At 46.0% G+C, this 22,340-nt stretch overlaps 2 protein-coding genes across 2 annotated transcripts in view; one reads left to right on the plus strand and one right to left on the minus strand.

The window, feature by feature from the left end:
* Positions 1 to 5,792: 5,792 nt before the first annotated feature.
* TMUB1 (transmembrane and ubiquitin like domain containing 1) lies at positions 5,793 to 8,043 on the minus strand. Its single transcript, XM_087948900.1, has 2 exons — positions 8,035 to 8,043; positions 5,793 to 6,279 (listed from the first exon to the last, which is right to left on the minus strand). Exons 1-2 carry the CDS (start codon positions 8,041 to 8,043, stop codon positions 5,911 to 5,913), a joined length of 378 nt encoding a protein of 125 aa, XP_087805026.1. The 3' UTR covers positions 5,793 to 5,910.
* Positions 8,044 to 18,955: 10,912 nt separating this feature from the next.
* The window catches only part of LOC113432571 (arf-GAP with GTPase, ANK repeat and PH domain-containing protein 3-like), a 36,429-nt gene continuing 33,044 nt past the window's right edge, over positions 18,956 to 22,340 (plus strand). Inside the window, exon 1 of the mRNA XM_087948910.1 lies at positions 18,956 to 19,561. Coding sequence (XP_087805036.1) covers positions 19,252 to 19,561 — 310 coding nt within the window. The 5' untranslated portion in view covers positions 18,956 to 19,251. The remainder of the gene's footprint in view (positions 19,562 to 22,340) is intronic.

Here is a 22,340-nt window from a genome sequence, read left to right on the forward strand (position 1 = left end):
GGACCTCGGAGGTCATCCAGCCCAAACCCCTGCCGAATAAGGACCTTAGAGAACCATAGGATAACAGAGCCAGAAGGGACCTCGGAGGTCATCCAGTCCAACCCCTGCCCGATAAGGACCTTAGAGAACCATAGAATAGCAGAGTGGGAAGGGACCTCGGAGGTCATCCAGCCCAACCCCCTGCCCGATATGGACCATAGAGAACCATAGAATAGCAGAGTGGGAAGGGACCTCGGAGGTCATCCAGCCCAACCCCTGCCCGATAAGGACCATAGAGAGCCATAGAATAGCAGAGTGGGAAGGGACCTCGGAGGTCATCCAGCCCAACCCCTGCCCGATAAGGACCATAGAGAGCCATAGAATAGCAGAGTGGGAAGGGACCTCGGAGGTCATCCAGCCCAACCCCCTGCCCGATAAGGACCATAGAGAACCATAGGATAGCAGAGTGGGAAGGGACCTCGGAGGTCATCCAGCCCAACCCCCTGCCCGATAAGGACCATAGAGAGCCATAGAATAGCAGAGTGGGAAGGGACCTTGGAGGTCATCCAGCCCAACCCCTGCCCGATAAGGACCTTAGAGAACCATAGAATAACAGAGCCGGAAGGGACCTCGGAGGTCATCCAGCCCAACCCCTGCCCGATAAGGACCTTAGAGAACCATAGAATAACAGAGCCGGAAGGGACCTCGGAGGTCATCCAGCCCAACCCCCTGCCCGATAAGGACCTTAGAGAACCATAGAATAAGAGAGCCGGAAGGGACCTCGGGGTCATCCAGTCCAACCCCTGCTCAAGCAGAGACCCTTCTCGAATTGAGTGGGAAGGCACCTCCGGAGGTCATCTAGCCCAACCCCTGCCCAATAAGGACCTTAGACTGAGCAAGGGTCTTCAAACTTGGCAAGTTTAAGACTTGTGGACTTCAACTCCCAGAATTCCTGAGCTAACATGACTGGAGGAGGAATTCTGGGAGTTGAAGTCCACAAATCTTAAAGCTGTCAAGTTCGAAGACCCCTGCCTTAGAGAACCATAGGATAACAGAGCCAGAAGGGACCTCGGAGGTCATCCAGCCCAACCCCCTGCTCAAGCAGAGACCCTTCTCGAATTAAGAGTGGGAAGGGACCTCCGGAGGTCATCCAGTCCAACCCCCTGCCCGATAAGGACCATAGAGAACCATAGAATAGCAGAGTGGGAAGGGACCTCGGAGGTCATCCAGCCCAACCCCTGCCCGATAAGGACCATAGAGAACCATAGGATAGCAGAGCCAGAAGGGACCTCGGAGGTCATCCAGGCCAACCCCTGCCCGATAAGGACCATTGAGAACCATAGGATAGCAGAGTGGGAAGGGACCTCGGAGGTCATCCAGCCCAACCCCCTGCCCGATAAGGACCTTAGAGAACCATAGAATAAGAGAGCCAGAAGGGACCTCGGAGGTCATCCAGTCCAAGCCCATGCCCGATAAGGACCATAGAGAACCATAGAATAGCAGAGTGGGAAGGGACCTCGGAGGTCATCCAGCCCAAACCCCTGCCCGATAAGGACCTTAGAGAACCATAGAATAAGAGAGCCAGAAGGGACCTCGGAGGTCATCCAGCCCAACCCCTGCCCGATAAGGACCTTAGAGAACCATAGAATAAGAGAGCCAGAAGGGACCTCGGAGGTCATCCAGTCCAACCCCTGCTCAAGCAGAGACCCTTCTCGAATTAAGAGTGGGAAGGGACCTCCGGAGGTCATCTAGCCCAACCCCCTGCCCAATAAGGACCTTAGAGAACCATAGGATAAGAGCCAGAAGGGACCTAGGAGGTCATCCAGTCCAACCCCCTGCCCGATAAGGACCATAGAGAACCATAGAATAGCAGAGCTGGAAGGGACCTCGGAGGTCATCCAGCCCAAACCCCTGCCCGATAAGGACCTTAGAGAACCATAGGATAACATAGCCAGAAGGGACCTAGGAGGTCATCCAGTCCAACCCCTGCCCAATTAAGACCTTAGAGAACCATAGAATAACAGAGCCGGAAGGGACCTCGGAGGTCATCCAGCCCAACCCCCTGCCCGATAAGGACCTTAGAGAACCATAGGATAACAGAGCCGGAAGGGACCTTGGAGGTCATCCAGCCCAACCCCCTGCCCGATAAGGACCATTGAGAACCATAGGATAGCAGAGTGGGAAGGGACCTCGGAGGTCATCCAGTCCAACCCTCTGCTGAGACCCTTCTCGAATAAGAGTGGGAAGGGACCTCAGAGGTCATCCAATCCAGCCCCAACCCTCCTGCTCTGGCAGAAGACCCTCAACCATTCCAGACAGGGGAGTGTCAGTCTTCAAAAGCTACCAGTTACAAAGCCCCCACAACATCCGGTGGCGAGCAGTTCCAATTTTTTTTTGGAGGGGTGGGGGGGGCAGGAAACCGCTCTTTCCTCCCAGGCTGCTTTTCCCCTTGAAGAATTGGAAGATCCCAGACATTGCAGCAATAAATAAAATTATTATTATTAATAATAATAAAATAATAAAATAATGATGATGATGATTGGTTGCTTTTCCCTTGAAGAATTGGAAGATCCCAGACATTGCAGCAATAAATAAAATTATTATTATTATTAATAATAATAAATAAAATAATAAAATAACGATGATGATGATTGGTTGCTTTTCCCTTGAAGAATTGGAAGATCCCAGACATTGCAGCAATAAATAAAATTATTATTATTATTAATAATAATAAATAAAATAATAAAATAACAATGATGATGATTGGTTGCTTTTCCCTTGAAGAATTGGAAGATCCCAGACATTGCAGCAATAAATAAAATTATTATTATTATTATTAATAATAATAAATAAAATAATAAAATAACGATGATGATGATTGGTTGCTTTTCCCCTTGAAGAATTGGAAGATCCCAGACATTGCAGCAATAAATAAAATTATTATTATTAATAATAATAAATAAAATAATAAAATAACGATGATGATGATTGGTTGCTTCTCCCCTTGAAGAATTGGAAGATCCCAGACATTGCAGCAATAATAAAATTATTATTATTATTAATAATAATAAATAAAATAATAAAATAATGATGATGATGATTGGTTGCTTTTCCCTTGAAGAATTGGAAGATCCCAGACATTGCAGCAATAAATAAAATTATTATTATTATTATTAATAATAATAAATAAAATAATAAAATAACGATGATGATGATTGGTTGCTTTTCCCCTTGAAGAATTGGAAGATCCCAGACATTGCAGCAATAAATAAAATTATTATTATTATTAATAATAATAAATAAAATAATAAAATAACGATGATGATGATTGGTTGCTTCTCCCCTTGAAGAATCGGGAGATCCCGGATAGATTGCAGTAATAAATAAAAGAAATCATAAAAAATAATTCAGAATAATTATAAGAATAAGAATTATAGGATAAGATTTTATACGATAAGACAAAAGAGGACAGGAGAAACCCATAGCAGTGATATACAGATATATGCATGTAAAGATTCGGGGGGTGTATCTGGCATAAATGAAGGGAAAGAAAGAAAGAAAGAGAGAGAGAGAGAAAGAAAGAAAGAAAGAAAAAGAGAGAGAGAGAGAGAGAGAAAGAGAAGAAAGAAAGAGAGAAAGAAAGAAAGAAAGAAAGAAAGAAAGAAAGAAAGAAAGAAAGAAAGAAAGAAAGAAAGAAAGAAATCTTACAAACTGTTGGAAGAGGAGAATGTTTTTAATTGCTTTCTATTGTTTCTTTCTATTGACTTTTTTCTTTTCTTTCATTTGTAGGGGTGTTGTTGGTTTGTTTTCACTGTAAAATTAATAAAAGTTTAATGTATTTATTATTATTTTGTTTATTTAAAAAAAAAAAAGAATAATCAATCTCAACAATGTCCATAATAATGTCCTTTTATTCCACAAACAAAACCTCTTTCCAAGGATTTTTTTATTTTATTTTGGAAGGTAGCAAATTTATTTTATTTTGGGGGGCAATGGAAGCACCAGGACTGGGAGAGAGAAAGGGGGAGGGCAGGGAAGGGGCTTAGTTTCCGCCCTGACGCGCCCTGGACTTTTGATTGACAGGCAAGCCTCCATTTTTTGTGAGCCTGACGGACTTGCGACGGGGTCCTGGCGCTTACGGGGGACGCAGGGTTGTGATTGGACGACCGTCCGTACCAGCTGTGGGGGGTGTCCGTGGGGAGCATCCGCAGCTTTCCCCTCCCGGGCAGCTTCTGGCCACAGGGAAGCCAGGGGGGGAGGGTGTGCTCAAGTGCCTCGATGTCTCGCTTAACGACGACTTCCTCGGACATGAGTGTGGGTGTCACTGTGTCCCTTATTGAAGATTCCCTGGGCTGAAGGGGAATCTTCCATTCCTCCTGGATGATCCCTTTTACCAGAGCTGGGAGGGGAGGGGAGGGAGGGAGAGGAGGAGGAAGAGGAAGAGAAGAGGAAAGAGGGAAGGAAGGAGAGAAAGGGAAAGAGAAAAAGAAACGGAGACAGAAACAAGAGAGAGAGAGAGAGAGAGAAAGGATGGAGGCAGGAAGAGGAAAAAAAGAAGAGAGGAAAGGAGGAAAAAGGAAGGAATGAAAGGAGAAAGAAAGAAAGAAAGAAAGAAAGAAAGAAAGAAAGAAAGAAAGAAAGAAAGAAAGAAAGAAAGAAAGAAGGAAGGAAGGAAGGAAGGAAGGAAGGAAGGAAGGAAGGAAGGAAGAAAGAAAGAAAGAAAGAAAGAAAGAAAGAAAGAAAAAGGAAGGATGGAAGAAGGAAGAAAGAGAAAGAGAGGAATAAGAAAAAGGGAGAGAGAAAGGAAGGATGGAGGAAGGAAGGAGGAGAAAGGAAGAAAAAGGGAAGAAAAAGGAAGACAGGGAGGAAAGAAAGGAGAAAGAAGGGAAGGAGAAAGAAGGGAAGGGAGAAAGAAGGGAAGGGAGAAAGAAAGAAAGAAAAAGAAAGAAAGAAAGAAGAAAGAGAAACAAAGAAAGAGAAAGAAAGAAAAAAGAGGGGGGGAAAGGAAGGATGGAAGAAGGAAGCAAGAGAGAGGAAAAAGAAAAAGGGAGACAGGAAGGAAGGGAAGGGAGGAAGGAAGGATGGACGAAGGAAGGAAGAGAAAGGAAGAAAAAGAAGAGAAGAAAAAGGAAGACAAGAGGGAAAGAAAGGAGAAAGGAGGGAAGGGAGAAAGAAAGAGAGAAAGGAAGGATGAAAGAAGGAAGCAAGAGAAAGGAAAGCAAGAAAAAGGAAGGAATTCAAGGAGAAAGGAGGGAAGGGAGAAAGAAAGAAAAAGAAAGGATGGAGGAAGCAAACGAAAGAATAGAGGAAAGGGACAGAAAGAAAAAGGAAGGAATGCAAGGAGAAAGAAGGGAAGGGAGACAAAGGAAGGAAAGGATTGACCCCAACATTCCTCTTTCTGAAGGGAGCTGAGCCCCATTGAGTGACATTCCTTTGCTCCCGTCGTTAAGTGAACCTCCCACACACACACACAGCCACCAGGCTGGTCAAAGCCCCGCCTCCCGAGGCCCTTGTGATGGTCGCCAATCCCAATCAGCCCCCCAACGGTCCTCCACAAGGCTGAGGAATGGCCCGTCGTAAGTGGAGAGCCGTGCCTGGATTCCCCTCCCTCCCTCCTCTGCGGAGACCCGTCGTAAGTGGAGATCCGTGCCTGGATTCCCCTCCCTCCTCTGCGGAGACCGTTTCTTCCTTTCAAGCAGCTTGAATGGGAAAAAAGACAGATAATCCAAGACAAACAAAATCCCTCACCCCTTCCGGCGGTTGAGGAGTTTCGAAGGGCGGAGTGGGGGAAGGAAGGCCGTGGGAGGTCATCCAGCCCAACCCCAAACTCCCTCCCTCCCTCCCTCCCCGGGGGTTTCAGTCTTGCCCTGGCAAAGCTGAGATCGCCCGGCGTCGGTCTCTCCAACGGAGTCCCGCCTCGCCGTCTGGCGGTCATCTGCGGTAGACGGCAAAGGCCACGCAGCTGAAGAGGAGGGTGAGGCCGGTCAGGCAGGTGGTGGCCGTGGCGGTGAAGACGTGGCGGTGTTGCAGCTGGACGTACCAGAGGGCGGCCAGCAGGAGCACCAGGAGGGGCATCATCAAGGTGCCCACGTTGAGCGGGGCGGCGCGGGAGGCTTCGCCTTCGGTCCGGGCTCCTTCGGCGGCGGCCGGGTCGGCGGAAGGCGGGCGGCGCTGGCTCAGGTGGCAGTGGACCACACTGTTGGGGGCCAGGTGGAGGGCGGCCAAGGTTTGCCCGTCGTCCCGGAGGAGGTGGCCCTGGTAGATGAGGCGCACCAGCTGCTCCTGGCCGGGAAGCAGAGCCTGGAAGGAGGAGGAGAGCGGCCGTGGGCGGAGGAGGAGGAAGACGAGGAGGAGGAGAGGAGAGGAGGAGGAGAGCGGCGGTGGGCGGAGGAGGAGGAAGACGAGGAGGAGGAGAGGAGAGGAGGAGGAGAGCGGCGGTGGCCGGAGGAGGAGGAAGAGGAGGAGAGGACGATGAGAGCAGGAGAGCAGGAGGAGAGGAGGAGGAGGAGAGGAGGAGGAGGAGGAGAAGAGAAGGGAGGAGAGGAGGAGGAGGACGAGGAAGAGAAGAGAAGGAGGAGGGAGGAGGAGGAGGAGGAGGAGAGGGAGGAAGAGGAGGAGAAGGAGGAAGAGAGGAGGAGGAGGAAGAGGAGGAGGAGGAGGAAGAGGAGGAAGAGGAGGAGAAGAGGAGGAGGAGAGGAGGAGGAAAAGGAGGAGGAGGAGGAGAAGAGAAGGAGGAGAAGAGGAGGAGGAGGAGGAGGAGGAGGAGAAGGAGGAGGAAGAGAAGGAGGAGAGGAGGAGGAGGAGAAGAGGAGGAGGAGGAGGAGGAGGAGAGGAGGAGGAGGAAGAGGAGGAGGAGAAGAGGAGGAGGAGGAGAAGAGAAGGAGGAGGAGGAGGAAGAGGAGGAGAGGAGGAGGAGAGGAGGAGAAGAGGAGGAGGAGGAGGAAGAGGAGGAAGAGGAGGAGAAGAGGAGGAGGAGAGGAGGAGGAGGAGAAGAGAAGGAGGAGAAGAGAAGGGAGGAGGAGAAGAGGAGGAGGAGGAGAGGAGGAGAGGAGGAGGAGGAGGAGAGGAGAGGAGGAGGAGGAAGAGGAGGAGGGGAGGAGGAGAAGAGGAGGGAGAGGAGGAGGAGGAGGAAGAGGAGGAGGAGGAGAAGAGAAGGAGGAGGAGGAGGAAGAGGAGGAGAGGAGGAGGAGAGGAGGAGGAGGAGGAGGAGGAGGAGAAGAGAAGGAGGAGGAGGAGAGGAGGAGGAGAGGAGGAGGAGGAGAAGAGGAGGAGGAGGAAGAGGAGAAGAGAAGGAGGAAGAGGAGGAAGAGGAGGAGAAGAGGAGGAGAGGAGGAGGAGGAAGAGAAGAGGAGGAGGAGAGGAGGAGGAAGAGGAGGAGGAGGAGAAGGAGGAGGAGGAGGAGAGGAGGAGGAGAAGAGGAGGAGGAGGAATAGGAGGAGAGGAGAAGGAGGAGGAGGAGAAGAGAAGGAGGAGAGGAGGAGGAAGAGAAGAGGAAGAGGAAGAGGAGGAGGAGAGGAGGAAGCTCTCCTGACCCTCCCTTTCCTCCCACCCCTCCCTCCCTCTTGACCCACCCCTTGTCCTCTCCCCCCCCACTGCCACACTGCCCCCACCTCCACCTGTCCTCTTTGCCCTCCCCTTTACCCCCCAACCCCCTCCCTCTGCCCCCCCGCTATCCTGCTGGCTCCCCAAGAGGGCTGTGGGGAGGGGGCTCTCCCCCTCCCCTCCCTCCCCTCCCCTCCTGACCTCTTGAGGGCGCCCACCGTGTCCCTGGGCCGCACCTGGGCCAGCCGCTCCGTCTCGTTGAGGAACTTGAGCCGCAGCACGAAGGGGGACCCTGCCGGGCCTCCTCCTTCCTCCTCCTCCTCCTCCCCTTCCTCCTCTTCCTCCTCCTCCTGCCGGTCCGGGCGGGGCTGGGGCTCCCTTCGGGTCGGGCTTCCTCGGGGAGGGCGGCCTCCCCCCGCTCGCCGGTCCGCGTGGAGAACCAGGCCAGGCCCAGCAGGCCCACCGCCGCCACCAGCGCCGCCAGCGCCGTCACCTCGTCCCCGACGCCTCCACCAGCGCCATCTTCGGGCCCCACTTCCGGGGTCGCAGCGCTTTTGCGTCACTCGCCCGCGACCTGCCGCCGGGCGGGCCCTTGGTTGGGCCGCTGGAACTGGGGGAAGAGGACGACGCGCTTCCGGGTGACGTCACTGCGCGCGACGGCCCGGCTGGGCGCTCGGAAGGGCAAGGCCTAAGGCGCTTCCGGGTCGGCGTCACTGCGCGCGACGGCCCGGCTGGGCGCTCGGAAGGAAAAGGCGATTCCGGTTCGGTGTCATTCGGGCGCGACGGCCTCCTTGGGGCTGCGAAGGACGAGGCTTAAGGCGCTTCCGGGTCTGCGTCATTCGGGCGCGACGACCCGGCTGGGCGCTCGGAAAGGGAAAAGGGCGCTTTCGGGTTGGCGTCACTCGCGCGCGACGCCCGGCTGGGCGCTCGGAAGGGAAAAGGCGCTTCCGGGAAGGCGTCACTGCGCGCGACGCCCGGCTGGGCGCTCGGAAAGGGAAAAGGCGCTTCCGGGTCGGCGTCACTGGCGCGCGACGGCCTCCTTGAAGAGAAGAGTGGAAAAAGAATGAGAAGAGAGGAAGAGGAAGGAAGGAAAGTGACGAGAGAAGGAAGGAAGAGGAAGGAAGGAAGAAAATGGAAAAAAGAAGAGAGAAAAAGGAAGGAATTGAGAAAAGAGAACAAAGAGTGGAAAAGAGAATGAGAAGAGAGGAAAAGGAAGGAAGGAAAGTGACAAGAGAGAAGGAAGGAAGAGAAAGGAAGGAAGAAAATGGAAAAAATAAGAGAGAGGAAGGGAGAAAAGAGAACAAAGAGTGGAAAAGAGAATGAGAAGAGAGGAAAAGGAAGGAAGGAAAGTGACAGAAAAGGAAGGAAGGAAGAGAAAGAAAGAAAGAAAATGGAAAAAATAAGAGAGAAAAAGGAAGGAAGGGAGAAAAGAGAAGAAAGAGTGGAAAAAATGAGAAGAGAGAAGAAGGAAGGAAGGAAGGAAAGAAAGAAAGAAAGAAAGAAAGAAAGAAAGAAAGAATGGAAAAAGTAAGAGAGAAAAAGGAAGGAAGGAAGCGAGAAGAGAAGAAAGAATCGAAAAAAGAATGAGAAGAGAGGAAAGGGAAGGAAAGAAAGTGACAAGAGAGAAGGAAGGAAGGAAGGAAGGAAGGAAATGAAAAATAAGAGAGATAAAGGAAGGAAGGAAAATGAGAAGAGAAGAAAGAAAGAGAATGGAAAAAAAAAAGAATGAGAAGACGAAGGAAGGAAGGAAGGAAGGAAGGAAAATGAGAAGAGAGAAGAAGGAAAGAGAAAGAATAGAAAAAAAGAGAAAGGGGGAAGGAAGGAAAATGAGAAGAGGGAAGAATGAAAAGAAAGAAAGAAAGAGGAAAGGGGAAGGAGGGAAATGAGAAGAAAAGAAAGAGAATGGGAAAAAGAATCAGAAGACAGAAAAAAGAAGGAAGGGCAATGAGAAGAGAGAAGGAAGGAAGCAGGGAAAAAGAAAAAGGAGGAAAGGAAGGAAGATGAGAAGAGAGAAAGAATGGAACAAAGAGAAAGGAAGGAAGGAAATAAAGAAAATGAGAGAAGAAAAAGAGAAAAGTAATGGAAAAAAGAATGAGGAGAGAGAAGAAGGAAACGGCCAAAGAAACGCCCTGAAAATGGCTCAAAATGGCCAATGACCACCTGAAAAATGGCTTAAAAACAGGTCATTTTTTTGAGCCATTTTCACACTGAAAATGGCCCGAACAATACCCGGAAAATACCCCGAAAAATGAACCTGAAAACAGCCAAAAAAAACCGCCCTGAAAATGCCCCAAAATGGCCAACCTGAAAAATGGTAAAAAAACAGGCCATTGGGGGGCCATTTTCAGTCTGAAAATGCCCAAAAAAATGCCCTGAAAACAGCCCCCAAAATGGCCGAAGCAACCCGAAAACCACTTTCAAAAAAGCAGGCCGTTTTCAGGCTCAAAATGGCCACCAAAATAGTCAAAACAAAACAGGCCTGCGTGCACCGGCTCACTGGTCTTCGTGCTCTGGCGCTCCGCATGTGCAAAGGCACACGCATGCATGCGCATATCGGTTTGGGCGCTCGGTCCCGAAAAGGTTCGCCCTCCCTGCTCAAACATAAGACCCCGAAACAAATCAATGTCCCCGTTCTTGAAAGCCTCCAGGGATGGAGTCTCCTCCACAGTGGCCGATTGTCCGGTGGCCGATTGTTCTCGCCGTTAGGATGTTTCTCCTTCGCTCCTTGTCAAGGGAGAGAGAAATCTCTTCCTTGAGGCCTGAAGATTGTTCCGGAAGGGGAGACGTGAGATTCCGCCCCGCTCGGAGAAGGTCCAGGCCCGCCACCGTCTTTTCTCCAGCAGCATCCGGGAAGCGGTGGAAATTAAGATGGCTTCCTTCAGGAAACGAAGACACTAAAGGGAAAGACCGACAAGCAGAAACGGTGGCAGAAACAAACGCCCGTTGAAGCCCTACTCCGGGTTTCCCCAAAAATAAGACCCGGTCTTTGCGCATCTCACACACGCATACACAGCCCGGCCTCCTTTTTGCTCTCAGAGGCCTTTCAGGAACTTCTTCTTCTGCGGCCGGCAACGCTTTCCGGAAGGCCTCTGCAGCCGATAACGGCGTTCCAGATCGATTCCGGATCGATCTCAGAGACCTTCCGGAAAGGTTTGCCGGTCGCAAAAGAAAGAAGGGGCCGGCAAGGCAGGTGTCCGACAAGAGGATATCGCAACTCCGCAGCCTCAAAGAGAACGGCCCTTTGAAGCTGAAAACGAGCCGGGGAAACCAATGGATCGAAGAAGATCCATTGCAGGGTGGATCCGTTCAAGGAGGGTGGAGGGACCGAGTAAAAGAAGAAGCCCGAGTACAGAGGGAAATTCCTTGGGAAAGATCCCAAGATTTCTGCGGCAAGGAACGCCAGAAACGAAAGGGGAGAAAGCCAGGATGATGCCAAAACTCCAGGATGTCTGAGTGCCGCAAGCGGCGCAGCTGGGAAAGACGGCTGATGCGGTTGAACAAGATGAACTGAGTCGGAAGGGACCTTGTTGGTCATCTAGTCCAACTCCCCTCCTTTGCCCAAGCAGGAGACCCTACACCGTTCCTGACAAGAGAGCAGTCCAGTCTCTTCTTGAATGCTTCCCGGACGGATGGAAGTTCCCACAACTTCTGAAGGCATAAATTTCTCTTCCATGGGTCGATTTTTTCGATCGGTCAGAAAGTTCCTCCTTATATTTTCTAGGTTGAATCTCTCCTTGGATCAGTTTCCCATCCATGATTCCTCGTCTGGCCGTTGGGGGCTTTGGAAAAATCGCTTGACTCCCCCCTTCCTCCTCTCTGGAGCAGCCCCTCAAATATTGGAAGGCTGTTCTCCCGTCTCCCCTGGTCCTTCTCTTGAGTCGCCGGGCCCACTTCCTGCAACCGTTCATCGTAGGTTTGAGTCTCCGGTCCCCTCATCATCCCGGTTGCTCTTCTCGGCCCTCTTTCTAGAATCTCAACATCTTTTTTTTTTTTTAAACAGACTTTATTCAGTTTTTCACATTAAAAACAAAAATCTCTTTTTAGTGGACAACATATTTCCGGGTCATCATCTTTACATACAAATATGACAGAAATTATACATTGATATATGCATACTTAATTCTATTATTACCTTTTCCATTCCAAATTTTCAGTAAGGAGAGAAACAAACACATTAATTCTAGCCTCTTTCATTAATCTCAATCGATTTTGTTTCATTTCAATTATTTCAAATATAACCCTTTAGTATTTGTTTTTAAACATAAAGATAAACAATATGTGTTTGCCTAATAAATAATAATAAAGTTTAATTCTAAATTCTTTCATTAATCTCAATCTAAACATCTTTTTATTTCATTTCAATTATTTCAAATATAATCCTTAATATTTATTTTAAAAATAAAAATAAACAATATATATTTGCCTAATAGTGGTAATAATGAAGTTACCAATGTCTCTCCTTGCTTTTAATAATCTATATTAAACTTATTAATTTAGCTGGTTCTTTAGTCTGTCATATTCCCTTTCCATTACATATTTTTTTTTATGAATTCTAAATTAATACAGATCTTAACACACCCACAAAAAAAGAAAAAAGAACAAGTATAAGTTTCCCCTCTTTTACTATTTTGAGTGTGGCACCTTAATGATTAGAATATACCTTTATTCCCTCATCTTAATTCCCAATAAACCATTAATCATTCCATCTTTTCAATTGGATTCCACAGCATATTCCCCCCCTTTTAATAAGAGTTATCAGTCTATATTATATCTATATTACCCTATTTTCTAAATATTTTTAATTGCAGAGATATTCTTATTACCTCTTGTCACCCTGCAGAATCCCCTTTTTAATTCATCAACCATTATCTCTGAAAAAGCCATTTCTTTTCAACATTTTACTAGTTCTGTGTTTCTTTCTTTCACATGCCTGTTTCTTACTTGATGTGAAGCAACATTTTTTTTTTATAGTCTGGGGACCAAAACTGGAAGCGGTATTAGTACCTCCCTTGGTCTGGATTATATCCCTCTGTTAATGCAATTTTGGATTTTTTGGGCGGCCGCTACACACAGTTACTGGCTCATCTTTGGCTCGTTGTCCACTAAGACTCCCAAAATCCCTCTCCCAGTGACTGCTATTAAACCTGGTTTCACCCAGCCTATTTAGAGATAATGGGTGAAAACTTAATGGAAAAAGGGATTCTGCAAAGGTACATAAGATAGTAGGGTGATATTAGAAGCAGAAATAATTTTAGAAAATATGAAACAATGTCTGATTCAAATGTCTGATAAAATAGCTATCGTCATTCAGTGGAATGCTTGTCAATAAATAAATGCTTGTCAATAAACAGGGGCCATCTTTGGGATGATGATATCTGCCTTTTTTCCAGAGGAAATTTCGGAGGGAATTTCTTACTATCGTATTTATAGCTTCCCAACACACGTCGGAAAGCTTCACGGCCGTTTAACGGGGACCGTTCAGAAAAAAACCAAACCATGGGAAGAGCCGTGCGCCTCGAGGCTCTACCGACAGCAACCGTTTGGAGTTACAATGGCTTGTTTAAAAAAACAAAAATGGTAATTAAAGGTCTTGAGGGATGAGCCTCGACGAAGGGAAAAAAATATCGACGGGCGGGGTGCACATGGCAACGCTTGTCACATCAGCTCCCGGTTTGTCCGAGAAGGCCAGGCTAAGGGTGGGCAGAGACGCCGTTGGCGTTGTGTTCCCCACACTCCCATTGCCATATTTCCTTCCACCCACCCACCCCACAAAAAAGCTAGAAAATTACCCCTTGGAGGCTCCAAGTCAATTCCCCAAGGACGGAGTCGACAGCTGAGCTAGTGTTTTGTTTTGGTTTTTTTCTTCGCGAACCGTCTTGACTCGGGGTAAACAGCTGCTCGGGTTGTTACTCAAGAAAAGTATATGAGAAGGGATTAGAAAAGGCCATATATCAATCATCTATCTATCTATCTATCTATGATATATGTAATAACATATTACAGTGGAACAATATATATAAAGGAATATCCATCTACATAATATACACACACACACACACACACATAAAATTAGATATTACAGTGGAGCAATATATATAAAGGAACATATCAATCATTCATATATATATATATTGTTTTCTTGTTGCGTGATTTACATATGGCATTCAGCTTTGTTCAGGTATTTTCCGTCACGCTAGTAGTTGTGCTTTTAAAGTTGTGGCAACGTTTGGCAGAATCTCATCTGCCATCATCAGGCTTCTGCATAGTGTTCATCTGTGTATACTGTATAGTGTTCACCCAGATGAACACAATACAGAAGCCTGATGATGGCAGATGAGATTCTGTCGAAACGCTGCCACAACTTTAAAAGCACAACTACAATGACGTGGGAAAATAACTCGAACTAAGCTGAATGCCATACATGTAAGTACCGCGAAACTTAAGAAAACATATATGTATATATGTATACATGTATATATGATGTATATATGTATATATGTATATAATCATATATAATAAGATATTACAATGGAACAATATAAAGGAATATATATATCAATCATCTATCTATATGAGATATATATAATATTACAGTGGAACAATATATATAAAGGAATATCAATCATCTATATCTATGTATATATGAGATATATATAATAAGATATTACAATGGAAGAATATATATAAAGGAATATATATCTATCAATCATCTATCTATATGAGATATATATAGTAAGATATTACAGTGGAACAATATATATAAAGGAATATCTAGTTATCAATCATCTATGTATGTATGTATGTATGTATGTATAAAATAAGATTACAGTGGAACAATATATATAAAGGAATATCTAGCTATCTATCAACTCTCTCCAGTATATCTATATCAATCTATCTAATCTACAGTATGTCTATATCTATCTAATTTCTCTCTATATAGCATGTCTATATCACTCTCTAATTCTACAGTATCTCTGTATCAATCTAATCTATCTCTTAGTAAGGCTCTCTCTTTTTCTATCTATCTACAGTATCTCTATATCTATCAATCCATCCGTTTATCTATCTGTCTAATCTACAGTATTTCTCCATCTAATCTCTTTCTTTTTCTTTCTTCCTTTCTTTCTTTCTCTGTATCTATCAATCCATCTATCTAAACTACAGTATTTATCTAATTTCTTTCTTTCTTTCTTTCTTTCTTTCTTTCTTTCTTTCTCTCTCTCTCTGTATCTATCAATCCATCTGTCTATCTATCTAATCTACAGTATTTATCTATCTAATCTATTTCTTTCTTTGTATCTATCAATCCATCTGTTTATCTATCTAATCTACAGTATTTCTCCATCTAATCCCTTTCTTTCTTTCTCTATCTTTCTTTCTTTCTTTCTTTCCTTTCTTTCTCTGTATCTATCAATCCATCTGTCTATCTATCTAATCTACAGTATTTCTCCATCTAATTTCTTTCTTTCTTTCTTTCTTTCTTTCCTTTCTTTCTTTCTTTCTTTCTTTCTTTCTTTCTTTCTTTCTTTCTCTGTATCTATCAATCCATCTGTCTATCTATCTAATCTACAGTATTTCTCTATCTAATCTCTTTCTTTCTTTCTTTCTTTCTTTCTTTCTTTCTTTCTTTCTTTCTTTCTTCCTTTCTCTGTATCTATCAATCCATCTGTCTATCTATCTAATCTACAGTATTTCTCTATCTAATCTCTTTCTTTCTTTCTTTCTTTTTCTTTCTTTCTTTCTTTCTTTCTTTCTTTCTTTCTTTCTTTCTTTCTTTCTTTCTTTCTTTCTTTCTTTCTTTCTTTCTTTCTTTCTTTCTTCCTTCCTTCCTTTCTTCCTTTCTTTCTTCCTTTCTCTGTATCTATCAATCCATCTGTCTATCTATCTAATCTACAGTATTTCTCTAATCTTTCTATTTCTCTGTATCTATCAATCCATCTGTCTATCTAATCTACAGTATTTCTCCATCTAATCTTTCTTTCTTTCTTTTTCTTTTTCTTTCTTTCTCTGTATCTATCAATCCATCTATCTATCTAATATACAGTATTTCTCCATCTAATCTCTTTCTTTCTTTTTTTTCTTTCTCTGTATCTATCAATCCATCTGTCTATCTATCTAATCTACAGTATTTCTCCATCTAATCTCTTTCTTTCTTTCTTTCTCTCTATCTATCTATCAATCCATTTGTCTATCTATCTAGAGTATTTATCTAATCTCTTTCTTTCTTTCTTTCTTTCTTTCTTTCTTTCTTTCTTTCTTTCTTTCTTTCTATCTATCTAATCTACAGTATTTATCTAATTTCTTTCTTTCTTTCTTTCTTCCTTTCTTTCTCTGTATCTATCAATCCATCTGTCTATCTATCTAATCTACAGTATTTCTCCATCTAATCTCTTTCTTTCTTTCTTTCTTTCTTTCTTTCTTTCTTTCTTTCTTTCTTTCTTTCTCTCTCTCTCTGTATCTATCAATCCATCTGTCTATCTAATCTACAGTATTTCTCCATCTAATCTTTCTTTCTTTTTCTTTCTCTGTATCTATCAATCCATCTGTCTATCTATCTAATCTACAGTATTTATCTAATTTCTTTCTTTCTTTCTTTCTTTCTTCCTTTCTTTCTCTGTATCTATCAATCCATCTGTCTATCTATCTAATCTACAGTATTTCTCCATATAATCTCTTTCTTTCTTTCTTTCTTTTTCTTTCTTTCTTTCTTTCTCTCTCTCTCTGTATCTATCAATCCATCTGTCTATCTAATCTATAGTATTTCTCCATCTAATCTTTCTTTCTTTTTCTTTCTTTCTCTGTATCTATCAATCCATCTTTCTATCTATCTAATCTACAGTATTTCTCCATCTAATCTCTTTCTTTCTTTCTTTCTTTCTCTCTCTGTATCTATCAATCCATCTGTCTATCTAATCTACAGTATTTCTCCATCTAATTTCTTTCTTTTTCTTTCTCTATCTATCAATCCATCTGTCTATCTATATAATCTACAGTATTTATCTAATTTCTTTCTTTCTTTCTTCCTTTCTTTCTCTGTATCTATCAATCCATCTGTCTATCTATCTAATCTACAGTATTTCTCCATCTAATCTCTTTCTTTCTTTCTTTCTTTTTCTTTCTTTCTTTCTCTGTCTCTGTATCTATCAATCCATCTGTCTATCTAATCTACAGTATTTCTCCATCTAATCTCTTTCTTTCTTTCTTTCTTTTTCTTTCTTTCTTTCTTTCTCTCTCTCTGTATCTATCAATCCATCTGTCTATCTAATCTACAGGTATTTCTCCATCTAATCTTTCTTTCTTTTTCTTTCTTTCTCTGTATCTATCAATCCATCTGTCTATCTATCTAATCTACAGTATTTCTCCATCTAATCTCTTTCTTTCTTTCTTTCTTTCTTTTTCTTTTCTTTCTTTCTTTCTCTCTCTGTATCTATCAATCCATCTGTCTATCTAATCTACAGTATTTCTCCATCTAATTTCTTTCTTTCTTTCTTTCTTTCTTTCTTTCTATGAATCCATCTATCTATCTAATCTACAGTATTTATCTAATTTCTTTCTTCCTTCCTTTCTTTCTTCCTTTCTTTCTTTCTTTCTCTGTATCTATCAATCCATCTGTCTATCTATCTAATCTACAGTATTTCTCCATCTAATCTCTTTCTTTCTTTCTTTTCTTCTTCTTTCTTTCTTTCTTTTTCTTTCTTTCTTTCTTTCTTTCTTTTTCTCTGTATCTATCAATCCATCTGTCTATTTATCTAATCTACAGTATTTCTCAATCTAAGCCCTTTTTTTCTTTCTTTCTTTCTCTGTATCTATCAATCCATCTATCTAGCTAATCTACAGTATTTATCTAATCTCTTTCTTTCTTTCTTTCTTTCTTTCTTTCTTTCTTTCTTTCTTTCTTTCTCTCTCTCTCTCTCTCTCTGTATCTATCAATCCATCTGTCTATCTAATCTACAGTATTTCTCCATCTAATCTTTCTTTCTTTTTCTTTCTTTCTCTGTATCTATCAATCCATCTGTCTATCTATCTAATCTACAGTATTTCTCCATCTAATCTCTTTCTTTCTTTCTTTTTCTTTCTTTCTTTCTTTCTTTCTCTCTCTGTATCTATCAATCCATCTGTCTATCTAATCTACAGTATTTCTCCATCTAATTTCTTTCTTTCTTTCTTTCTTTCTTTCTTTCTTTCTTTCTTTCTTTCTTTCTCTCTATCTATCAATCCCTGTCTATCTATCTCATCTAGAGTATTTATCTAATCTCTTTCTTTCTTTTCTTTCTTTCTATCTATGAATCCATCTATCTATCTAATCTACAGTATTTATCTAATTTCTTTCTTCCTTCCTTTCTTTCTTCCTTTCTTTCTCTGTATCTAGCAATCCATCTGTCTATCTATCTAATCTACAGTATTTCTCCATCTAATCTCTTTCTTTCTTTCTTTCTTTCTTTCTTTCTTTCTTTCTTTCTTTCTTTCTTTCTTTCTTTCTTTCTTTCTTTCTCTGTATCTATCAATCCATCTGTCTATTTATCTAATCTACAGTATTTCTCCATCTAAGCCCTTTCTTTCTTTCTTTCTTTCTCTGTATCTATCAATCCATCTATCTAGCTAATCTACAGTATTTATCTAATTTCTTTCTTTCTTTCTTTCTTTCTTTCTTTCTTTCTTTCTTTCTCTCTTTCTTTCTTTCCATCTATGTCTATCTATCTAATCTACAGTATTTCTCCATCTAATCTTTCTTTCTTTTTCTTTCTTTCTCTGTATCTTATCAATCCATATGTCTATCTATCTAATCTACAGTATTTCTCTAATTTCTCTTTCTTTCTTTCTTTCTTTCTTTCTTTCTTTCTTTCTTTCTTTCTCTGTATCTATCAATCCATCTGTCTGTCTATCTAATCTACAGTATTTCTCCATCTAATCTTTCTTTCTTTTTCTTTCTTTCTCTGTATCTATCAATCCATCTGTCTATCTATCTAATCTACAGTATTTCTCTAATTTCTCTTTCTTTCTTTCTTTCTTTCTTTCTTTCTTTCTTTCTTTCTTTCTTTCTTTCTTTCTTGCTTTCTTGCTTTCTTTCTTTCTCTGTATCTATCAATCCATCTGTCTGTCTATCTAATCTACAGTATTTCTCCATCTAATCTTTCTTTCTTTTTCTTTCTTTGTCTGTATCTATCAATCCATCTGTCTATCTATCTAATCTACAGTATTTCTCTAATTTCTCTTTCTTTCTTTCTTTGTTTCTTTCTTTCTTTCTTTCTCTCTTTCTACATCTCTATACCAATCCAACCATCTCATTGACAGTCTTTCCCTCTGTATCTAATCTCCCCACTCCTCCTTTCTCTCTCTCTCTCTCTCTCTCTCTCGGAGCCTGGCTTCCTCCGCCATCCCTTCCCGGCAGGCGCTTGGCTTCCGGAACCCCTCGGGCTGCAGCAGAGAGAGAGAGACCCCGGCCCGGCTTCCCCTCCCTCTCTGGGTGCTGAGGACAGGCGGAGGAGGAGGAGGAGGAGGAGGAGGGGGCGGCTGGTGACGCGGCGCGGCTGGGGCCGGCGGAGCAGGAGGGGCCATCTCGAGCGCAGCCAGCCATGCAGCGCCGCCGCTGATTCCCGCCCCCGTCTCCTCTCTCTCTCTCTCTCTCTCTTTCTTTCTTCTTCCTCCTCCTCCGTCCTTTTTCCTTCCTTCCTTCCTTCCTTTTTTTTCTTCTTCTTTTCTTCCCCCCACCCCCGTCTCCTCCGCCGCATGAACTTCCCGGGCGGGCCCGGGTCGAGCCCGGGCCAGCCTCCTCCTCCTCCTCCCCCTCCTCCTCCTCCGGCTCCTCCGGCTCCTCACCCTCGGGAAGCGTCCAGCTTGGCGTCCCCAGGGGCTCCCGGCGGGCCCGTCCCGCCTTCCCCGCCCCAGTTCGGGCTCTCCAACTCGGCGGCCATCCGGGCGGAGATCGGCCGCTTCGAGTCCGTCCACCCCAACATCTACGCCATCTACGACCTCATCGAGCGGGTGGACGAGGTGGCGCTGCAGAACCAGATCCGCGAGCACGTCATCTCCATTGAGGGTAAGCTGGGGGGCGGGGGAGAAGAGTCAGCCGCCCCCTCCCTAGGGACCCCGCGCTTAAGGGACAAAGGGCCGGCCTCCCCACCCCCACCCCCACCGCCCTTTCTTTTTGGGGGGGACCCAGGAGGTGGAGGGGGTCCCCATCTTTCGGGGGAAGGGGGTTCCCATCTTTCAGGGGGAAGGGGAGGGGGTCCCCATCTTTTTGGGGAAGGGGGGTTCCCATCTTTCGGGGGAAGGGGAGGAGGTCCCCATCTTTCAGGGGGAAGGGGAGGGGGTCCCCATCTTTCGGGGGAAGGGGAGGGGGTCCCCATCTTTCGGGGGGAAGGGGAGGGGTCCCCATCTTTCAGGGGGAAGGGGTCCCCATCTTTCGGGGGAAGGGAGGGGTCCCCATCTTTCGGGGGGGAAGGGGGTCCCCGTCTTTCGGGGGGGAAGGGGAGGGCTCCCATCTTTCGGGGGAAGAGGAGGGGGGTCCCCATCTTTCAGGGGGAAGGGGAGGGGGTCCCCATCTTTCAGGGGAAGGGGGGGGGTCCCCATCTTTCAGGGGGAAGGGGGTTCCCATCTTTCAGGGAAGGGGAAGGGAGGGGGGTCCCCATCTTTCAGGGGGAAGGGGAGGGGGGTCCCCATCTTTCAGGGGAAGGGGGAGGGGGTCCCCCATCTTTCAGGGGGGAAGGGAGGAGGTCCCCATCTTTCGGGGAGAAGGGGAGGGGGTCCCCATCTTTCGGGGGAAGGGGAGGGGGTCCCCATCTTTCGGGGAGAAGGGGAGGGGGTCCCCATCTTTCGGGGGAAAGGGAGGGGGTCCCCATCTTTCAGGGGAAGGGAGGGGGGTCCCCATCTTTCAGGGGGAAGGGGAGGGGTCCCCATCTTTCAGGGGAAGGGGAGGGGCTCCCATCTTTCAGGGGGAAGGGGAGGGGGTTCCCGACCACGCAGCCCACCCCAGCCGAAGGAGCGAGGGGAGAAAGGGAGGGCGGCAAGGGGGGAGGGGGGGGAGGTCGTCTCCCTCCCCCTCCCCCAACCTCTTCAGGAGGGAGGAGGAGGGGGTCGGGAGGGGGTCGGGGGGGAGGGGGGACGCTTCCTTCCACCACCACCACCACCACCACCAACCGCGGGAAGGCTGGGAAAGGCCTTTGTCTGCGGGAAGGAAGGACGGAGGAAGGGAGCTGGCCAGCGCCTGAATTGTCGGCTTCTGGGGGGGCAGGAGGAGGAGGAATAGGAGGAGGAGGAAGAGGAGGAGGAGGAATAAGGAGGAGGAGCAGGAAGAAGAAGAGGAGGAGGAGGAGGAAGAGCACGAGGAGGATGAGGAGGAGGAAGAGGAGGAGGAGGAGAAGAAGAGGACAAGGAAGAGGATAGATAAATATCTATCCTCTTCTTCCTCCTCCTCCTCCTCTTCTCCTTCTTCTTCTTCCTCCTCCTCCTCCTCTTCTCCTTCCTCCTCCTCTTCTCCTTCCTTCCTCCTCCTCCTCTCCTCCTCCTCCTCCTTGTCTTCTTCTTCTTCCTCCTCCTCCTCTTCTCCTTCCTTCTCCTCTTCTTCTTCTTCCTCCTCCTCTTCCTCCTCCTTGTTGTCTTCTTCTTCTTCCTCCTCCTCCTCCTGCTCTTCCTCCTCCTCCTCCTCCTCTTCTTCTTCCTCCTCCTCCTCTTCCTCCTCCTTGTCTTCTTCTTCCTCCTCCTCTTCCTCTTTTCCTTCCTCCTCTTCTCCTTCTCCTCCTCTTCTTCTTCCTCCACCTCCTCCTTCTCCTCCTCTTCTTCTTCTTCCTCCTCCTCCTCCTCCTCCTCCAGCTCAGGAAAAGCTGCCCTGTGGCAAAAGCTGCCCTGTGGCGGAGCGCTGGAGGGATCCTGCGGAGGGGATCCTAAAGGGATCCATGGGGAGCGGGGTGGGGAGGGGGTGGGTGGGTGAGAGATCCTGCAGTCTCTCTCTCTCTCTCCTCCAGGTCGTGGAGCATTGGGGGGGGCGGGGGCTCTGCCCAGGCGCATGGGCCTTGAGGTGGGTGGGCACGGGAGAGGGGGAGGAAAACGGCGGGGGGGAGGGGAGGGCGCAGAACACACACACACACACACACACAAACACCAGCCTTGCCTTCCTGGCCCTCTCCAAAAGTAGGGGGAGTTTTGGCAGACACAGGAGGAGGAGGAGGAGGAGGAAGAGGAGGAGGAGGAGGAGGAGGAAGAGGAGGAGGAGGAGGAGGGGGCCAGCAAGACCGTCTCCCCTCCCTCCCCAGTTCCTGCTCCATTGCAAGCCTTCCTGCTTGGGAAGCCATTGGTGGGATCCCCAGGCCAGAATGGAGGCAGGGAGGGGAGGCCACTCCTCTCTTTCTTTCTCTCTCTCTCTCTCCTCCCTCTCCTTCCCTCTCTTTCTCTCTCCCTCCTCTCTCCTCCCTCCCTCTTTCTCTCCCTCTCTCTCTCCCTCTTACCTTCCTCTTCCACTAATCAGACCTTTCTCTTTCTTTCTCTCTTTCCTTCCTCTTCCACTAATCAGACCCCTCTCTCTCCTTTTCCCTTTCTTTCTTTTTCTCTCTTTCTTTCTCTCTTTCCTTCCTCTTCCACTAATCAGACCCCTCTCTCTCCTTTTCCCTTTCTTTCTTTCTCTCTTTCTTTTCTCTCTTTCCTTCCTCTTCCACTAATCAGACCCCTCTCTCTCCTTTTCCCTTTCTTTCTTTCTTTCTTTCTCTCTTTCCTTCCTCTTCCACTAATCAGACCCCTCTCTCTCTCCTTTTCCCTTTCTTTCTTTCTCTCTTTCCTTCCTCTTCCACTAATCAGACCCCTCTCTCTCTCCTTTTCCCTTTCTT

Source organism: Notechis scutatus, unplaced genomic scaffold (genome assembly GCF_049901735.1).
Source record: "Notechis scutatus isolate UNSWTSFEM ecotype Mainland unplaced genomic scaffold, rNotScu1.2 NSCUSCF32, whole genome shotgun sequence".
Taxonomy (NCBI): domain Eukaryota; kingdom Metazoa; phylum Chordata; class Lepidosauria; order Squamata; family Elapidae; genus Notechis; species Notechis scutatus.